This window comes from Mustela putorius, unplaced genomic scaffold, assembly GCF_011764305.1.
Source record: "Mustela putorius furo isolate JIRA1106 unplaced genomic scaffold, ASM1176430v1.1 tig00000450_pilon_pilon_pilon, whole genome shotgun sequence".
Taxonomy (NCBI): Eukaryota; Metazoa; Chordata; class Mammalia; order Carnivora; family Mustelidae; genus Mustela; species Mustela putorius.
Window position 1 is genome coordinate 16,150,672 of NW_025421385.1, and position 19,317 is coordinate 16,169,988.

General features: G+C 44.9%; 1 protein-coding gene across 1 annotated transcript; it reads left to right on the top strand.

Annotated features, from left to right (window-relative positions):
* The first annotated feature begins 9,819 nt into the window (after nt 1-9,819).
* On the top strand, nt 9,820-16,105 carry LOC101686276 (UL16-binding protein 3-like). Its single transcript, XM_013056731.2, has 5 exons — nt 9,820-10,443; nt 12,570-12,833; nt 13,069-13,344; nt 14,037-14,210; nt 15,468-16,105. Exons 1-5 carry the CDS (start codon nt 10,188-10,190, stop codon nt 15,506-15,508), a joined length of 1,011 nt encoding a protein of 336 aa, XP_012912185.1. The 5' UTR covers nt 9,820-10,187; the 3' UTR covers nt 15,509-16,105.
* Nucleotides 16,106-19,317: the final 3,212 nt, after the last annotated feature.

The following is a 19,317-nucleotide window of genomic DNA, read 5'->3' on the forward strand; positions in this document are numbered from 1 at the left end:
TCAGTTCTTCCTTTCATGGAAGTCCCCAGTGCATAAATAAACATCTGCTCAGTTTGGGCAACTGTCATATGTCAAAGCCACAGTGACAGTTAAAATTCCCTGAACATGCAGCACTGAGATTAATGGTCGGCGATAGTTAATGGAAACATTTTTTTAACCTGGGAGATGTTTCATTTGCCTAGATTTTCATTATTTCTGAACTGGAGGGCAGTTTAGTGTATTATTAAAGGTCATTTGTATAGAGACATTTATTTGTTCCCTTGAAATTATGTTAACTGGGAAAAAAGAGTATAGGACATTATATAAACCCTTATCACAGAAACAGATACTGAAAGGTAATCTACAATGAAGTTGCTTATATTTCTAGTTTTTTAGAAGTATCATCTCTGTGAGAGTTAAAAATGATTCAATTAAACATATTATCTTAATTAATTATTTTCAATTATCACTCATCCATCTTTGTCCATGTCCAATATTTATTACAGTCAAATGTGCATTTCTTTGAAACAAATTTTCTTTGGGGACTCAAATCGCTGTGTGTATCCTACCACAAGGTTAATTCATTTCCAGAGGTCATCTCCCCTAAGTATTCCAAAAGCCTATAGTGCTGTCAGACACTGTAAATAAGGACTTTTTGTCATTCACCAAATATGAGAATCCTGGAAGCACTTCTCGCTGCATGAGAATCCACAGCAAAAAATAAAATCTTTTTGTTTTTGTTTGTTTTGTTTTATGAATGTGACTCTTTAAGCTTTGTAAGAACAGTCCAGATGAGTATAACAAAACCATCCACAACCACTTTCCCAAGCCACACACATGCAGGCAGCCAAGGAAAAAAGAGCATTTCTTCACTTGGTTGTCACAGAAGACTACATTCACTTACAGGATCTGCTCACACACTTTTCTCACCCTCTAAAAAGACTGACTGCATTCAACCTTACTGTCTTCCACCTCACCGTTTAGCAGAAGTGCCCTCTGGTGTTATTCTTGATGTTAGCTACCAAAATCATCGGCTTCTTTGTCCTGTTTCAAAGAGCTTAGTGGTGGTGGTTCTATACTGTTTCTCTTAAGTAGCATCTAGAGATAAATTAGAAGTATAAGACTTTGAGGAAAAAAGGAAAGGAAAAAAAGAAAGAAAGAAAGAAAGAAAGAAAGAAAAGTGCCTAGAAGCCAGACTCTCTAACCTATTTACTTTTTTTCTTAAAGATAGATTTATTTATTTATTTATTTATTCATTCATTCATTCATTCATCTGGGGGGGGGGGGCACACAGATGGAGAAGAGAGGCAGACTCCCGCCAAGCAGAGAGCCCAATGTAGGGCTTGATCCCAGGACTCTGAATCATGACCTGAGCCAAAGGCAGACGCTTAACCCACTGAGCAACCCAGGTGCCTCTCAAACTCACTTACATAATAAAATGCTGATAAATATCCTCCCCCAGTGCCTCATGCTGTCCAGTAATGGACTTGGAGGGAAGACAAAAAGACAAAAAAATTAGGACCCTGAGAAATTAAATGACTTGCGAAGGTGATACAATGAGTGGGTTTATCATGTAGATCCTCTGTTACCATGCAGTAAAAAGAGCTAAAATAAAAGTCCTCAGGACTTATCATGAGCCAGGCAGCATGCTAAGTCTTTCACACACATCCTCTCCTTTGAGCCACACTGCGAACGGTCTGAAGTAGTTACTATCATTATACCTACTTTTCAGAAAGAGAAGAATAAACTATGGAAGAGGGGTGGTGGAAACGTACATGCTTGGGCTCACACAGACACAGGGTTTGAATTAAGTAGCCTGATTCCAGAACCTATGCTTGAAACCACTACGAATCTCACTGCCTGTACAGAAATGTGTGCATACATGTAGATATGTAACTATAGACACAGATGTGGGGATATGCATATACTTTATATGCATGATATACCAAAAAGCAATATGTAGGGTATTTTGCATATTTGAAAAATATGTGGACACAAATGTTTTTTTTTTTTTTAATGGGCAACATTAAACAATGACGTGTGTGAATGTTTGCACTTGGACCCAAACACAAGGAAGTGATTACTTTGGGGGAAGGTCGGGGTTAGGTTGGGATGGGGTACTGGGGGACCCGCAGGGGTGGCTGGCAAAAGTCTACCCCTTAATCCAGATGATGGATACATGGGTGTTCGCCTTATAACAACTCACTAAACTCATTAAGCAACACCAAAAATATAAATCAATAACGTGATGACTGCAGGTCCCTGGGTTCCCCAGGGCAGGGGAGTAACGCCTGACCTGACACCCCCTCTTCTTTCTGGTGAGCCTTCCTAGGCTACGGAGACTCACACATCAAAAATTCTATTTCCCAGACTCCTCCACAACCTGAGTCTTGGATGTGACAAATGTCGCAGAGTTGGAGCAGAGGCCGGGTTTCTGTGGTTCCTGCTTGTGAACCTGCATTAGCTGAGGTCCTGGGCTCTGGTCAGTGGCTTTGTGGAGCACAGGGCAGGGCCCATGGCACCCATTTGTGCAGATGGCCACAGGCACAGTGTGGTTCTGGAGACAGCAGCCCCAGCTGTGGTGTCCAATGGCAGTGACCTCCTGGTTGCACTAGTTTCTTATCCTTATCTTGGTGGCTTCCTAATTGTGGCAGTCGTGGTGTGGTCATGGAAACAGCAGCTCTTTGAACATAGAAGGGGTAGGTGTTTGTGGCTTCTGCAGGCTTCAGACAGACTCCTGGGGCAAAGCAAAGCAAAGGCATATTGAAGTCCAGGGCTTGCCAACAGTGGAGCCGCTGAGGAACCCCCTCCCTGCTCTTTGGGTGGGAGTCCTGAGACACTGGACCTGAGGCCAAAGTGGACTGCAGTAAACCAGTCCTCCAACACACTACAGTCCAGCTTCAAAGCGTCTACACTGCCAAAAATATCTCAATTCCTACAAAGTAATGAAAGGGATTCTGGATTCAGAGTTACCAAGTGCCCAATAGAAGTCATTTCTGGAGGAAGGAAATAATCATCCTAGACTTCTCATTCTTTCAGCAGCCGTTTCCAAATTATAATGCCCAGCATATTGACGAATATAGCCAAACACAGGGGAAATAAGACAGGAACGAGAACTGGCTGAAACTCACACCAGAAACAGGAAACACACCGCAGATCTAGATTAACTATAATGCAAGCCACAAATGGGACCTCACAGGCAACTTTAAATGTTCTAGTAACCCCATGGAAAGAGTAAAAAGAAACAAGTGAAAATAATTCTTAAAACCATTTTATTTAAAACAGTATATTTTACATCAAATTTTTATTCTTCCTAAATTTTTACTTTGACATGTAATCAATATAAAATTATTAATCAGATAGTTGAATTTTTTTTTTACTAAATCTCTAAAATACTAGAGTGCATTTTACACTTACACTACATCTCAGATCAGACTAGCTGTATCTCAAGCGTTCAATAGCCAAAATGACTAGTAACTGCTGTCTTGGATCCTGCAGCCTCAGGTTTTAGAATCATCAGGCAAGAGTGTTGAAATAGCTATGCTCACTGTGCTTAAAGAGCTTCTAAGAAGTGATATTGGAAAACATGAACATAGAACTGGAAGTTATATAAAAGTGACCCAGGCTATTTCAACTACGGAATAATCTATACCTGTAAAATCCAGTAGTTAAAATTAAGAACACAGTAAACGCCTTTCATAGCAGATTATGTGTGCCTCAGGAGAGAACTGTCCGCTGGAAGGCAAGTCAGAAGAAATTATCTAGAATAAGGCACAGAAAGACCAAAGAGTGGGAAAATACCGAAGAGTGAAAAAGAGAGTACACACCGTGAAATGGCTCAGCACACAATGAACTGCCATCCTAAAGGGAGAGGTAAGAGAAACAAGGGAAGTCAGATCTGGAGAAATAATAGCTGAGAATTATTCAAAACTGCTTAGAACTCTCTTGTCGACTTGATTGTCTTCCCACTGAAGGTAATTGAATCAATAGTTGCTTTTAAATTTTTTCTCTTTTTTCTTCTTGAAGAGCTTGAAGATTTTCTGCAGTTTCACCAGATTGTGCCTTCAAGTGTATTTATTTTTCTATATCCTGCTTGGGATTTCTTGTGTTTCCAGAAATTGAGGATTAATGTCAAAAGATTCATATCATGACATGATTTAATGTCCACTAAGTCATGAGTTCCCTTTGGCAGAGCTCCATCTCTAGGAAATCTCGGTAGCCTATTGGAGGTTGTATTATCATGTATATTTCGGAGGAATATTATGTGTGATTTTGCTAAACACACATGGATCTCTGCCCAGCCAGAAATTATTTTTAGGTTATTTTGTGGCTTGGAGATTCCTGGATTGGTCAGGCAGAGTGAATTCTAAACTGAAAGCCAAGTAAGGACAGCATATAGTTATTAATTCTTAGGGGAATCCTTTATTTGTTTATTTTCTTTTTACACACAGGACCCAGGCCAAGACAGAGAAATATGCCTGCTCGGTCCTTTTGCATTGTGTCCTTGTGCTGCTGAGCAGATCTTTTTCTAACCCACCTTTGTCCTGTATCTCACCTATATGCCACCTCAGTTCCAGCTCCTCACCTTGATAAAGCCCATAGCCTAGCCTCTGGTCCCTGAGTCGGAGTAAAATCTCACCCTCTTGTGTCCCTTTCCTACCCTTCCAGCGCCCTCTGGGAAAAACCACAGTGTCCACCCTTGGCTTACCACTCTGCTTTTCAGTTCTTTTTTTCATATTTGGCCCTTATAAATTTCCCTCTCATGTAAACTCAGTTGTGCTTATTAAAAAGGATTTATATATTCCTCTCACCTTGGAGATGGAGAGCCAAAACTCTGAACCTAAAATATCCTACCTCTCACTTAAAGATGGGTAAATTCATCCTGAATCTTAACCAGCTAGGACACATAGGAATAGCAGCGATGGATGCTTTTCATGTGGTCTTATCCAGGGTAAATTCCAAGAGAATAAATTCTAACCTGACCTACGTCAGTGGAGTGGGCTCTATCACAGCAACCTAAAGATAAACATTAGACTGTTATGCTGAAAATAAATTTTAAAAAATTAGATTTTTCTCTGTATTTCCCCCTTCCCTTCTCCCCACCGAAGCAAGTAGCTTTCAGGGCCCTTTTCCTCAGGGGGCAGAGTAGAAAATAAAAAAGACCTCTTTCTTTTTTCCAAAATCCTAAGCTCTGAGAGAAAGGCCTAGGCAGAGTCTTTAAGAAACATCAAGAGATTTCCCCCCATACCTAGAGGGAGCCCACGGGGATGGTAATGAATCAAAAAAGTCTAGGAAAAAAGTTTATTATACACACTGCCACCTGAAACCTCTGTTTAGGATCCTGTGATTCTGCCACAGGCTGCTGCCCTTTTGCCCTTCTTTATCGTCTTCCCTCTCCTCCTCCTCTTTTTCCAGGACGCGTCTCTGACTACTCATACTCTGGCCCAGCCCTTTTGCTTCCCCACCAATGGCTCCCAAACAAGTGATTAGCCCTGGCTTTGTGAGAAAATGAGCATCAGTTACAGTAAACTGGGACTCAGCTGTGGAGTACCAGTGGCTGGTTTAATGTTTTCTAGGAGGGGAAGTCGAGAGGCTATTAAAATTGCAAAGGTGAGGGGTCCCGGGGTGGCTGAGTCGGGAAGGCGTCTGACTCTTGAATTTGGGTGGGGTCATGATCTCAAGGTCGTGAGATCAAGCTCCTTGTCAGGCTCCACATGGAGCACGGAGCCTGCTTAAGATTCTCTCTCCCCATCCTCCCTCCCCCCCCCCCACTCACATGTTCTCTCTCTCTCTCTCTCAAAAAAAAAAAAAAAAATTGCAAGATGAATCTTTTGGGCTCAGAAGGGAGACCAAGGAGAATCCTCATAAAAAAGGAGAAAGGTAAGGGAGAATTCAAATAACACCGGAAAAGAATGTTCTCTGAGCAGGAACCAAACTGCAAGTAGATGCCTTTGAGACAAGGTTTACTGTTATGAAGAGTTAATAAATATTTTGACAGTAATTAGAATGGATGGCATTCTCTGACAAGAGTAATTTTTTAAGGTGTTCAATATTGTGGAACAAAAAATAAAAGAAAATGCAACACAAACACAAAAAATCAGAAAAACTGGAAAATAAAATGATCTGATTCATTAAAAACAGATGTAATTAAATGTTTAGCACATGCCTGCTAATAAAGCAAAATATATTCGTGAAAAATACATATTACTAGCTTTTCATTTGATGTCCATACTCTATTTTATTACAGATAAACATACATTCCCTCTATTGATCATCTCCCTCCCTTCCTGCAGAAATCAGATGTAACTCTTGTCATTCTTGTTGCTGTTCTTTGCTTGTTAGTTTGTAGGGAGGAGCAGGGACCTTACCCAGAATGCTTTGCAAAAAAATAATTTAAAATCATTTGATTTCTAACAGAAAATTTTCGTGGTTTTCTTGCTCAGCTGTTGCTATGCCACGTGGTATCTGCCACCTTGAGCTGAACAGTCGATTATGCAGTTTCTAGGCAGAAAAATGTTCACATTGCAAGGCAATGTCTAAGCACGCCATTCTAACTCTGGTAATATGTATTTTCAGTCCTCATTTGAAGCCCTAAGGGTACAGTTCTCTGGACCTTATATGTTTTCCTATAGTGACACTCTGCATGTAAATCCAAAATTAGTGATTGCTCCTCGGATGCAAAGCATTCCTACAGGTCACACAGTTTAGGTAGGCTTTTTAAATATATTTTAACCTATTTAAAATTATTCATTTAGCTTCTATGTTATAATTCTTAACCCTTAAAAACCTAAATTTCTAATGAAAATTAAGAAATAAATAGTGGTGGACTGTCTCTTCTCCTAGCATTCCTAGCCAATTAGCAGATTTATAAATCCTTTTCACAATTTTTAGAAATAGTACATTTTCTAGTTTGACACAGAGCATGCTTACCAACAGACCCACATATCTTGAATTCCTCTGTAAAAGGAAACCAAAAGTAGATAAATCGATGTTCCACGAATAAATAAATAAATAAAATGTAAGCTAGAGCAGTTTATCCAGTTCATCCAACTTCTGTTAGAGCCCTACACATATGTGATCACACATAGGTGTGATCTAGGGTCACACCTAATTCAGGCAGTTGAGTTCGGTTTCTCCAGATGCTGTTGTTTCCAATGTGGCTATTCAGTTCTCAAAGCCCAGAACTAACAGAAGTGTTTCCAGTGACTAATGGGGATGGGATACTTTATTATCTATCATACTTACAATAAGTCTAGCATTATGTGGCTGATTTCATACAATTTATAGGATAGGAAGATGATTGTGAGTGAAAATGGTGTACTCTTACTCCAACACTCACTTTGTCTCAGAGCTAAAGTGTGGTCACTGAAAAAAAAAAAAAAATCACTCATTTCTTTTCTCCTCTGCACACCTGAAGGTAGCACTGCTTGGAAATAGGATTCTCTGTAGAATTTATGGGTTGCTTAGCAGGGGTAGCTGGAGGAATAGCATTCCTCTGCTTTTACGTCCAGACCCTGAGAATGTACATTAGAATATGGCCAGATGCCCATATGCTTCTCCTACACTTCTAAAGATAAGGGACTTGACACTCATGCCTTCAAAAAGAAGGAGAACATTTTCCGTGAATTATATCTCAACAAACCTGATTCTTTTAAAAGGTGGAGTGAAGGAAGCCTAGTGGTACCTGAACAAAAGAAAACCAGTGAACTTGTCATCCCCGTAAACACATCTATCTGTCTAGTACTTGGAAAAGTGTTGAAAGTCTTCATCCAACTCCATGAAACTATGTCTGTCACCCTAGTGTAGTACAAGATCAAGCAGACAGAGATGACAAAGGAGCAGCCTTCTGGCTCCCGCCCGCAAATGAACCCTGAGGAACTAGGAAGGTAAGAAGGAAATAGATCAACAGCAATCTTCCCAACAGCCATCCTGGTTGCAGGAGGCCCAAGGAGTCTTCCCTCACAAGTGTTGGTGGGAAAGAGCTTTGGGCCTAGAATTTTATATGCTGTCAAATTCTCATTCAAGGAGGAGAGTGTATGTATTAGATTTTATTGCAGCCATAACACATCATCACAAAATTAGCTCCTTAAATCAACACCTACTTCTTGTGTCACAGCTATGTAAATGAGATGTCTGCACTGACTCAGTTTCCTGCTCTGGGCTTCCAAAGCCAATGACAAGGCACCGACCAGCTGGGCTCTTATCCAGACAAACTGGGAGGAATCTGCTCATTCAGATTGCTAAGGAAATCCAGTTTCTTGGAGTTTCTGGAGTGAGAGCCCCAGTTCCTTGCTGATTGCCAGCTGGGGGCCCTCCTTAACTCCTGTAGGGGCCTCCATCTTGCATATGGCCCACTTCATCTCAAGGCCAGCAGCAGGGCACCAGAGCTCTCTGCTTCTCCTTCTGCCACACCTCTCTTGCCTCCAGTTTGAGCAAGTCTTCATTTTGAAGGGCTCATGGGATTCTCTGGGCCCCTGAGATGATCTAGAATAATCTCCCTGTCTTAAAGTCAACTGAGTTGCCATGTTAATTACATTTGTAGGGCCCCTTCATAGCAGTACCTAAGTTCATGTTTGACTTAGTGACCACTTGGGGGAAATCTCCAGAATTATGAATATCACTGTGTATTTAAAATATTTTCTCTCTCTCTCTCTCTTTTTTTTTCTTAGAGAGTGAGAGAGAGAATGAGAGGAGAGAAGGTCAGAGGGAGAAGCAGACTCCCACTGGAGCTGGGAGCCCGATGTGGGACTCGATCCCGGGACTCTGGGATCATGACCTGAGCCCAAGGCAGTTGCTTAGCCAACTGAGCCACCCAGGCAGCCCTAAAAATATTTTTGAAAATATAAAACCTAAAGAATAGTTTTCCCAGAAAGACCCAACTTGAAAATAGCTTTTGGATAAAGTAATCCAAGAGTAAGAGAAACACATCGAGGAGATGGAACAAGAGAAAGAAGGAGAATGAGTAACCAATTTCGCTAAAATTTTCACTTATTCAAGATAGCGAAAGTTTTGTTAAAAAAACAATTTTTAAATTGGTAGTTTGTTACCGATTACTGTTGCCTTTTTAAAAAAGGGTGAAGGATGAGGGGCGTTTCTATCGCAGAAAAGAAGTATAACAATAATTGAGAAGTAAAAATCAGGGTAATATCAGGAAAATGGGGTGGGAGGAAGCACACAAGAGAGATGAAAACATCCTAAATAATGTTTTGGGAATGACCAAAAGCAATGATAAATAAATGTAAATAGACATTAGTGTGAATCAAAGGTTAAGGGCAATGATTATGAGAAGAAAAATTGAATAATGTTTAAATTAGCAGAAGAAAACTCCATACAGTGAAAGGAATGCAGACAGGGAGAGGGAATTTTTTTTTTAAAAGCATAGTAAATGAAAAAGATGATGGCTGAGATAATTCCTACTATACTAGTAATCACAATAAAGGTAAACTGTAAACTCTCCAATTAAAACCTGAAATTCTTAGGTTAGATTGAAAAATAATCCAGTGCACACATTGTTTTCAAAAGACACCCTGAAGGGGGCGGGGCAGAAATATAAAAAATAAAAGGCCTAACAATCAGGGTACACTAGGTTTATTGTAGAAACAACGTTAATTGTTGAGATGTTTAAAACTAACGTCACCCAAAATGACCCAGATGTAAATTTTATGTGGTTTGACCATATTTACCATTTTTAAAAATTATTTTAAAATTTAATGCCATTTGTCCTCCTCGGGGGCCAAAGGTCCAGTGCGCTCAGCAGGAAGACTGCTTATTAACTAGAAGGACGGCACTGAGAACCTTCCTCTCAGGTTTCAAAGACTCAAGGAGGCCTGGGCTGCTCTGTCAATTAAGCGTCTGTCTTTGGCTGCGCCCAGATGCGGAATTCTGGGGTTGAGCCCGCCTGAGTACCACCTTCGCCCCGCCTCCAGCACCCAGAGCACCCGGAGCACCCAGAGCACTCCAGCACAGGTAAATCACTCCTCCACTCCCTTCTGAACCCCTCCTGGGAAGCTCGCGGAGCTTGGGAGCACGGGAGCAGCCACCGACCCGCCTGGGGCTCCGCCCCGGGGCTCCGCCTGGGAAGTCCGCGAGCCTCTCCTCCGCGGCCGCCAGCTCCAGGCTCCCGCGCCCTCTCCTCTCTCTCTCTCTCTCAAATATAAAAAGAAGAAGATTGGAAGAAACATTGCGAAGCTTCTCCTGGACCTGCCGAGATGCAGTCCCACCCGTGTGAAACAGACGTGAACTCCTGCGAACCCCGGGCCCGGCCACAGGAAGCGCGCCCCGGCTCCCGGCCCGCGGGTTCGTTCAGAAGCCGCCGCCGGCTCGGGGTCGCCGCGGAGCCCACGGGAGCCACCAAGTTCACGTGGTGTTTGCGGCTCCTGTTTCTGCTACTGTTTCTCGTGCGCGAGATCAAGGCGGCGCCAGCCGAGTTGGTCGTGGGCGAGACGCCGGGCGGAGGAGAAGCAGGTGAGTCCCGGGGCGTTGGGAGCCTGTCGCTGGCTGGGGCCGCCTTCTCCTCTCCCTCCACCGACTCCACCAAGTCCCCGCCGCGGGCTCCGCGGAATCCGTCGGGACTGCGTCGCCCTGTGGGACGGAAAAGAGGGGACCTGGGCGACCACGGACTGCCCGGCTCTAGGCGCGCGGAGCAGGGCGGGGAGAGGGAGAGGCCGCCGCAGGGAGTCAGCTGTCGCCCCCAGCCCCTGCCTACCCCCTCGGGGAGCCGGAGCCCGAGCCCCCGAGCTCCGGACTGTGGGCAGGACAGGGCGATCGCACAGGGCCTGGACCGGGCACAACTCCACGACTCTGCCACTGACGCAACTTCTCCACGAGTCACCAACCCCACTGCTGTCCACCATTACACTTCCCAGCTATGGCTTATGCAGCTCTAGGCGCTCCTTCACCAGCCACATCCCAGCACCACCCAGCTCAGGGTAGGCAGCTCTGATACCCCAGGACTACACCTGCCCCTTAGGGGCTGTGATTTCCCGTAACTCAACTGTTATTCCCTCCGTTCATCACAGGGTGGTGTCACTACCTAACATTCCAATGTTAGGATGTGACAGAGGGCATGGAAGAACATTTTCCTACAGTAACTGTGTCACAGGGTGATGTGGCCCAAGGAGCAGGTCCAGCCACACAATCATCCACATATTGTCTCTGGCTGCTCCCCTGCGAAGGACACAGACTTGAGCAATTACAACACAGACGTATGCAATATTAATATATACAGAGAATCTTTGCACCAGGCCCGCATTTCAATGAAAATAGGATAGGGCTCACACCCGTGTCCTTACAGAGGTTTTAGCGTTGATGCTCAACTCTCATTTCATCCAGGGTAGGGCACAGTTTTAACATTGTGCTTGGAGAAAAGAGTAGACAGTGTGAGAATATTGGACTTGAATGTCCCTGCCACCCAGCCCCCAACCCACAGGTAATTCAACTACAAACAGTTTTCACTCCTGTAACAAGTGTGGGGAATGGGAAAGGACCACTACACGTGTACCTGAGCCAATGGTGTCACTGTGAACAGGACCTGGGGCAGGTGACTTCTCATCATCTGCAATACCAGCTGCCCCGCACCATTTCAATGACAGGGCCCCGATGACACTAGGATCCCTGAGGATGATGTCAACTCACACACTAGGTCCACTGACAATGTCTGCATGGTCTCTGCTCCCGTGTCTACCCACCCCTGCGAATGACCACATGACCCTTTGCAGAAGGCCAGCAGGAAGCACGGCACGTGCTGTTGACCTGAAGGGTCCCTCCTGCTTGGAAGCAGCCTTGTGCTTCTACTACAGGGTTCCAGCTCTGAGAAGGGGCTTGGGTCTGGAATCCAGGCAGAGAATCCAGACTCTCTCTTGGGTGTTTGCTTTCAGGCTCCTCCTTGTTCATACTGGGGACGATGTTTTCATTGTTCAAATCCAGCAGCGTCTGGTTTGGCCATCTGGCTAATTTGCCTCTAGGATCACTTTGTTCTGTGAGCCCAAGGGATGGAGAGCTTTCTGTGGGGCAGGCCTGGCTGGCATTGCAGCCTTAGGATCATTTCAGTCTTTGCCGCCTCCCTGCTTCGGACAGTTGAACACTGTATCTCAGATCTCTTACTTTGCAAGTTTTCACCCTATTACTACTGGGCGCTATTTCTGCAACACCACCTCCTTCAGCCAATCAGACATCACCGACCTTCTTGACAATGCTGGTGCCCTTCTCCCAGTGCAGTCTTTATGACTTTGGTGTAAAGAGTTCTCCAGACCTCTCCATGAGCACAGTTGGAGGACATGTTTTAGTTTCATGTTTGGCATTTCCTGCAATGTCTGTTCTATGAAAGGCTGAGGTGCTGGGTATCAGCCTGATAGACACAGGGGACATTTCAATGGCTATGTGGCCTCCTGCCAGACAGAGGCATCCTGATCCTATCCCAACAGGGGAAGAGCAGCAGCCTCTACTACTGGGGGGAGGGGCTATGCAGGGACAGTCCTTGCTCTGCAGGCGCAGCCCTTCAGGGATGTCACTGCTGTCACCTGGGTGGCAGAGGGGTGCCTGCTGCTTTTTCTCTTCCAGCCCCAACCTCCACCTGTGTTTTCCCTTCGCAGCTGCTCTCTCGCTTTCCTACAATTTCTCCATCACATCTCAGCCCAGGCCTGGACCATCATGGTGTGAGATTCAAGGCCAGGTGAATGGAAACAAGTTTCTTTCCTATGCCTGTGGGAGCAAGGAGATCAAACCTGTTGGTTCTCTGGGGATGAAGCTGAAGGACACAGCATTTTGGGGGACACAGAGGGAACCTCTGAAAGACCTGGAGGAAGAGCTCAGAAAGAAACTGCTGGACATCAAAACAGAAATTTTCACTAAAAGCGGTGAGTCTGAAGGCCCAGGGCAGAAGGAGAATGCTTTGGCAGGGCCAGGGAGGTATGGTGTTCATGTAAAACTTTGAAGTGGGTCCCATGCATGCGGCCCAGCAGCCCAGACAGACAAGGAGGCCAGAGCAGGACCAGGAGTGTGGAAGGGGAGCTGAGGAGTGTGCAACGGGTGGGGCAAAGGATTGGTCAAGATCAGAGGCTGACCTGTTTCTGCTGGTGGGGGCGGGGGCAGATTCTCTCACCCTGCAGGGCAGGCTCATGTGTGAGCGTGGGGCCAACGGACACACCAGAGGATCCTGGCGGTTCGCCTTCAATGAGCAGTTCACCTGCCTCTTTGACCCGGAGAACAGGAAGTGGACAGTGGTTCCTCCTGGAGGCCAATGGTTCAAGGGCACGTTGGACAATGACGGAGAGCTGACCAAGCTCCTCATCGGGACCGCAAACGGAGACTGTAAGAGCTGGCTCCAGCACGTGTGGGAGCGCTGGGATGAAACGCAGGAGACCACAGGTAACTCAGAAGACTGGATGGAGTGCTGGTTCTCTTGAAATGACCTCGACCTACCCCACAGTGTGGGTGGTGTGTATGTGTGTATCTATGTGTGTCTGTGTGTGTGTGTCTGTGTGTGTCTGAGGGAGACAGAGATATTCATCCATCCATGGCAAATGTTCCTGGCAGAATAATGGCCACAGGAATGTTCTAGCATCCTTCCTTTCCCTTCTTACCTCCTGGAATTTTTTCCTCGCTGCACATACCTTTGTGCTTGGGTATTTCTTGGATTTCTTGCTGCCCCAAACAGGGGAGCATCAGTCTTTTCCAGAGATGGTGTTCTTACTGTTCCCTTTTCTGAGAATCATTGTCTTTTCCATGCCACCCGGTGTATTGCTGGAAATCCTTCATTGTCACCTGGACAGTCGCTGTCACCATCCTGTCGCATCACCTCCTGTCTGTCATAGCAGGAGCGACTGCTTACATTGCAAACCCTGCTTCCCCTTTTGGCTGGAGGAGCCCCTTGGGGACAGGGCGCATCTCCTCCTCCCTCCCGACATCAAGACCGGTCGCAGCAGCCGCCACAAGGACAGTGATAGACAGACAGACACCATCTGCCTGGTAGGGTGGACCTGGGCCAGCAGGAGCTGACGAACCCTCCCTCAGTTTGGAGTCCAGAGACGGGGGCTCTGATCCTTGCATTTTCATTTCAGTGGCACCAACCACGTGGCAAGACTCGGCCCCGACCAGGAACATCAGGATGGTCATTGTGAGCCCTGAAGTCGTTGCCATTGTCGTCATCGCCATTGTCATCGCCATTGTCGTCGTCATTATAATTTGCTGTCATCAAAAATCAACACCTGCAAGGAACTTCTTTAGAAGGACAGGTAGTGAGAGCAGATTGAGAGGGAAGGGAGAGGCAGATAGCCTGGTGTGAGCACAGGGAAGGGTGAATTCCCAGCCTCACCCCTGCCCACTGCCTGAACCTTTTCAGAAGGCAGTGGGACTAGATGAATGAGATCTCATTTCACATGTTGGCAACTACTTGTACAGGCTTGGCTCTGAGGTCTGATATGGCCTCACTCACTGTTAAGGCCTCTGGGAAAGAGGAGGGGCCCACACCACAACTTAAGGCCTGTTGGTGCTAAAGGGATTGAGGGAAGTCAGGCTGGCTCTGACCGGGTTCTTCATTGGAGAGAGTCAATTAGGGCCCTGCGTGGGTGGTGTGGGGACAGCGGGGACATACAGCATGGACCGTACTCCCCTTTGAGTGAGAGCAGCATGGCGGCTCCATGGGACATCTCAAGGAGAAGGGGACTCCATCCGGGCAGTTACAAGGACAAAGGGCCGATGTCTTATCCCAGGTAGAGGGAGTGCGAAGTCCTCTGCAGACACCTCAAAGGGCTGGACAGTAGTGCCGTGTTCCCCCAGAATGTGGCTTGGGTCGCGTGAGGCAGCATGTGGGCAGTAGAGACCCTGCATGATGGAACTAGAAGGAGGTCAGTTCTCTGTGCAGCAGTGGGAACCCTGGCTGAGGCTGGTGCCGTCCCTGGCAGCCAGCTTCCTGCAGACCTCAGATCCTGAGCCCCTGAGCAGCCCCAGCTTTGAGCAGAGCTGACCTGGGGGATGGGCTAACTGAGCTCCCCTGTGAGCTCCCAGCTGAGCCGGACCAGGAATGGATGGGATGGGGGCAGGATCATCAGACGAAGAGCTCTGTGTGCTGACTGCAGGAGGCTGGGAAGGGAAGGGAAAAGAAGGATCTTTGCCCACAGGGTTCCCCAAGGTTAGAAGTGTCAAGTGCACTTGACAGTGCACTTCTGTCACATCCCCCAGCAGGTCCTTTAGGATCTGCCATAAGAGATAGCATGGGATCCTGAGTCATATGAGCACATTGGTTTCTTACTCACTTTGTTACTGAGCCAAGACCATTGGTAACAGGGTCTGGGGCTGACTCCTTGATTTGGTTCAGGAGGGAGGAGGCTTATAAAAGTGATGGGCCCAGGGCTAAGTTCATGGCTGTGGGGAAATGCATGCCCCTGGGTGAGGCTGGGCCCTGAGGTGGGGTGTGCTGGTGAAGGGCAGCCCCAGGACAGGGGACCCAGGATTTCCTCAGCCACAGAGACAAATACCTGTTCTTTTCTCAGGCTGCCAAGGCTACCAAGAAGCCCCTGAGAGTGAGGATTAGCTGAGAGACTCTGCTTCTGGGCCAGCTGCCTTTGGATGAGCTGCTATTCATCATTAGACCAACAGCACTTCTAAGTTTACAATTCCAGAGACTTCAGTCCAATGACCTGGTGCAGGACACAGAACCTCCCATGTCCCTTCTTGCATTTCGTGCCTCTCCTATTCAGCACTTTCCACTGGCATATTCTATGCCGTTTCCTCCGGTGCTAAGTGATGGAATTCCTGCACTTAAATTTTAGATACTTGACTAAGGAATCTCAACAAAGGGAACATTTTCCATCTTGTCCTTTGGTTCTGCAATATCGGATCCTTCTCTGTAAGAGGATCATGTCCTTGCAGACAGTCAGTACAGGTCACAGCCACTGCCACGAGGACAGGGATAGACCCCATCTATTGTTTGAATATTGTTTGAAGCTATAGAATGAAAAAGATATTGTTTGAAGCTATGGAACTTCAGGGATTTTTTTCTGTGTCCTGAGGAACAACCTCATTGACTTTTAAATGGAATAACATTATATTTGTGACTGATTTCTACAGTAAGTTATGACCATGTACGTATACCTAAATAGATTTCTACAGTAAATTATGACGATGTACATATAACTAAATATATCTCTATTATAAAAAATAAATTAATTTCTAATTTGTTTTCTTGATTATTAATTAGTTTTTCAAAGATTTTATTTATTTGAGAGAGAGAGACTGAGGGAAAGAGAGATCACAAACAGGGGGAGGGGCAGAGGGAGAAGAAGACTCCCCACTGAGCAGGGAGCCAGTTGTGGGGCTCCATTCCAGAATCCTGGGGTACTGACCTGAAGACAGATACTTAACTGGCTGAGCTACCCAGGTACCCTGGGTTTTTTTTTTTTTTTTTTTTTTACTAGATTTTTATCCATTTGCTTTAGTGAGAGAGCACGTGCGATTCTGCCTGAGTTAGGAAGGGAGGGCAGAGGCAGAGGGACAAGCAGGCTCACCTCAGGGCAGGGAGACTAGCAGGAGGCTTGATCCCAGGACCCTGGGATCATGACCTGAGCTGAAGGCAGACACTTAACCAGCTGAGCCACCCAGGCACCCCTGGAATTTGTTTTATATCCCATAAAAATTCATGGAATTTTGCTCTTCTTCCACTGTATGGGGTACATATAAGTGGTGATTCTGCTAAATTTCTTGTGGAAATAAAGACTTTAAGGATCACTCAAAAATCCACTTTCAAGCAGTTATCGGTCAGTCTCAAACATGATCCTGACAGGCCAGAAGTAAACAAATATTCTGGGAAAGAAGGAATTGAGAATCTTTCTGATGACCCCAAATCTCCTATGTACTACACTGACTTTCCTGTAATCCTCCTTCAGTGCACAGTGAGTCTTTAGAGCAAAAACAGATCTGCTTCTAAAAGTTAATTTGTTCCCTCATGAACAAAAGATCCATATCCAGAATATACAAAGAGCTCAATAAAATAAATAAGTTATTCTCCTAAGATTTGTGCAAATGCTTAGAGCAAGTCATAGAGTGTAAAGATTTTATTTATTTTTGAAAGAGAGAGTGAGCACAAGTCAGTGGAAGGGCAGAGAGCAAAGCAGGCTCCCCACTTAGCAGGGAGCCAATGAGTGTCTCAATCCCAGGGCCCTGGGACTGTGACCTGAGCCAAAAACAGACACTTAATTCACTGAGACACCCAGGCATCCCCTCTTTGTTAAAGATTTTATTTATTTATTTTGACAGTTAATAAGCCTACAGAATCATTGAACACATTCCAAGCAATCAAGATAACATGAAGAACAAGGGGCTTACCTTATACAGGTATCAAACTGACAAAATTTTAAAGATATCTATGGCAAGGGGTGCACTGGAAATGGAATAACAGGAGTTCTCCTACATGTTGGTAGGAGTATAAATGAAATCAGCGTGGATATAAGTAAGATGTCAGAACTAGAGTTCAGAGTAATGATTATAAGGATACTAGCTGGGCTTGAAAAAGGCAGAGAAGACACTAGAGAATCCCTTTCTGAAGAAATAAAAGAACTAAAATCTAATTCTGTTGGAATAAAAAAGGCTATTAATGAGGAGTAACCAAAAATGTAGGCTCTAACTGCAAGGATAAATGTGAAAGAAGAGACTTAGTGATGTAGAAGACAAAATGATGGAGAATAAGGAAGCTGAGAAAGAGATAAACAACTACTGCATCATGAGGGGAGAACTCGAGAGGTAAGTGATGTCATAAAGCAAAATCATATTAGAATAACTGGGATTCCAGAAGAAGAGGGAAGAGAGGGAGAGAGGCAGAAGGTATATTGGAGGAAATTATGGTGGAGGACTTCCCTAACATGGGGAAGGAAACAGCCATTCAAGTCCAGGAGGCACAGAGAATACCCCTCAAAATCAATAAAAATACATCAACACCTTGACATTTAATACTGAAACTTGCAAATCTCAGAGACCAACAGAAAATTCTGAAAGCAGCTCAGGACAAGAGGTTCCTAACCTACAAGGGTAGAAACATTAGACTGATAGCAGACCTAGCCACAGAGACCTGGTAGGCCAGAATGGACAGGCATGAAATATTCAGGGTAATAAATGAGAAAAATATACAGCCAAGAATACTATACCCAGGAAGGCCATCATTCAAAATAGAAGGAGATGGGGAGCATGGGTGGCTCAGTGGGTTAAGCCTCTGCCTTCTGCTCAGGTCATGATCTCGGGGTCCTGGGATCAAGCCCCGCATCAGGCTGTCTGCTTGGTGGGAAGCCTGCTTCCCCCTCTTTCTCTCTGCCTACTTGTGATCTCTGTCTGTCAAATAAATAAAATCTTAAAACAAAAATAATGAAGAGATAAAAATCTTCCAGGACAAAGAGAAAATAAGAGATTTTGAGACCACTAAACCAGCCCTGCAAGAAATATTAAAAGGTATCCTTAAAGCACAGAGAGAGCCCAAAAGTAACATAGGCCAGAAGGGAAGGTAGACAATCTACAGAAACAGGGACTTTACAGGTAATATAATGGCACCAAAATTGTATCTTTCCATAGCTACTCTGAATATAAATGGGCTAAATGGTCCCAAACAAAAGACACAGGGTATCAAAAACCATCGATATGCTGTCTACAAGAGACCGATTTTACAACAAAGACACCTACAGATTGAAAGTGAGAGGGTGGAGAACCACTTATGATAATGGACATCAAAAGAAATCTGGGATAGCAATCCTTATAACAGACAAATTAGATTCTGAACCAAAGACTGTAACAAGGGATGAGGAAAGGGATGCCTTGGCTCAGTCAGTTAAGCATCTACCTTCAGCTTGGTCATGATCTTGGGGCCCTGGAATCAAGTCCCACATTGGGGTCCTTGCAGGGAGCCTGCTTGTGTCCTCTTTCTCTAATCTCTCAGGCTCTCTGGCAAATAAATAAAATCTTAAAAAGAGAGAGAGACAAAGAAGGATACCATATCATACTTCAATGGTCTGTCTCACAATAAGACCTGTGAATTATAAATATTTATGCCCTAACATAACAGCAGCCAATTATATAAACCACTTAATAACAAAATTAAAGAAACTCATTGATAATATACAATAATAGTAGGGGACTTCAACACCCCATTCACAGCAATGGACAGAAATACAAACAATTGTAAGAGCGTATTATGAGCAACTATATAAATAAGGCAATCTGGAAGAAATGGATGCATTCCTAGAGATATATAAACTACCAAAACTGAAACAGGAAGAAATAGAAAACCTGAACAAAACCTCCACCTCCTTATGCGTGTGACTGTGAGGTTGCCACCGTCTGTACTTTAAGCTCTCAGTCCAA

Bases quoted from the DNA above. Each gene is read 5' to 3' on its own strand.
- LOC101686276 (XM_013056731.2), top strand. From the start codon at position 10,188: ATGCAGTCCCACCCGTGTGAAACAGACGTGAACTCCTGCGAACCCCGG. The intron at 10,444-12,569 runs GTGAGTCCCGGG...TTCCCTTCGCAG, and splicing joins GCCGGGCGGAGGAGAAGCAG to CTGCTCTCTCGCTTTCCTAC. The intron at 13,345-14,036 runs GTAACTCAGAAG...TTTTCATTTCAG, and splicing joins TGAAACGCAGGAGACCACAG to TGGCACCAACCACGTGGCAA.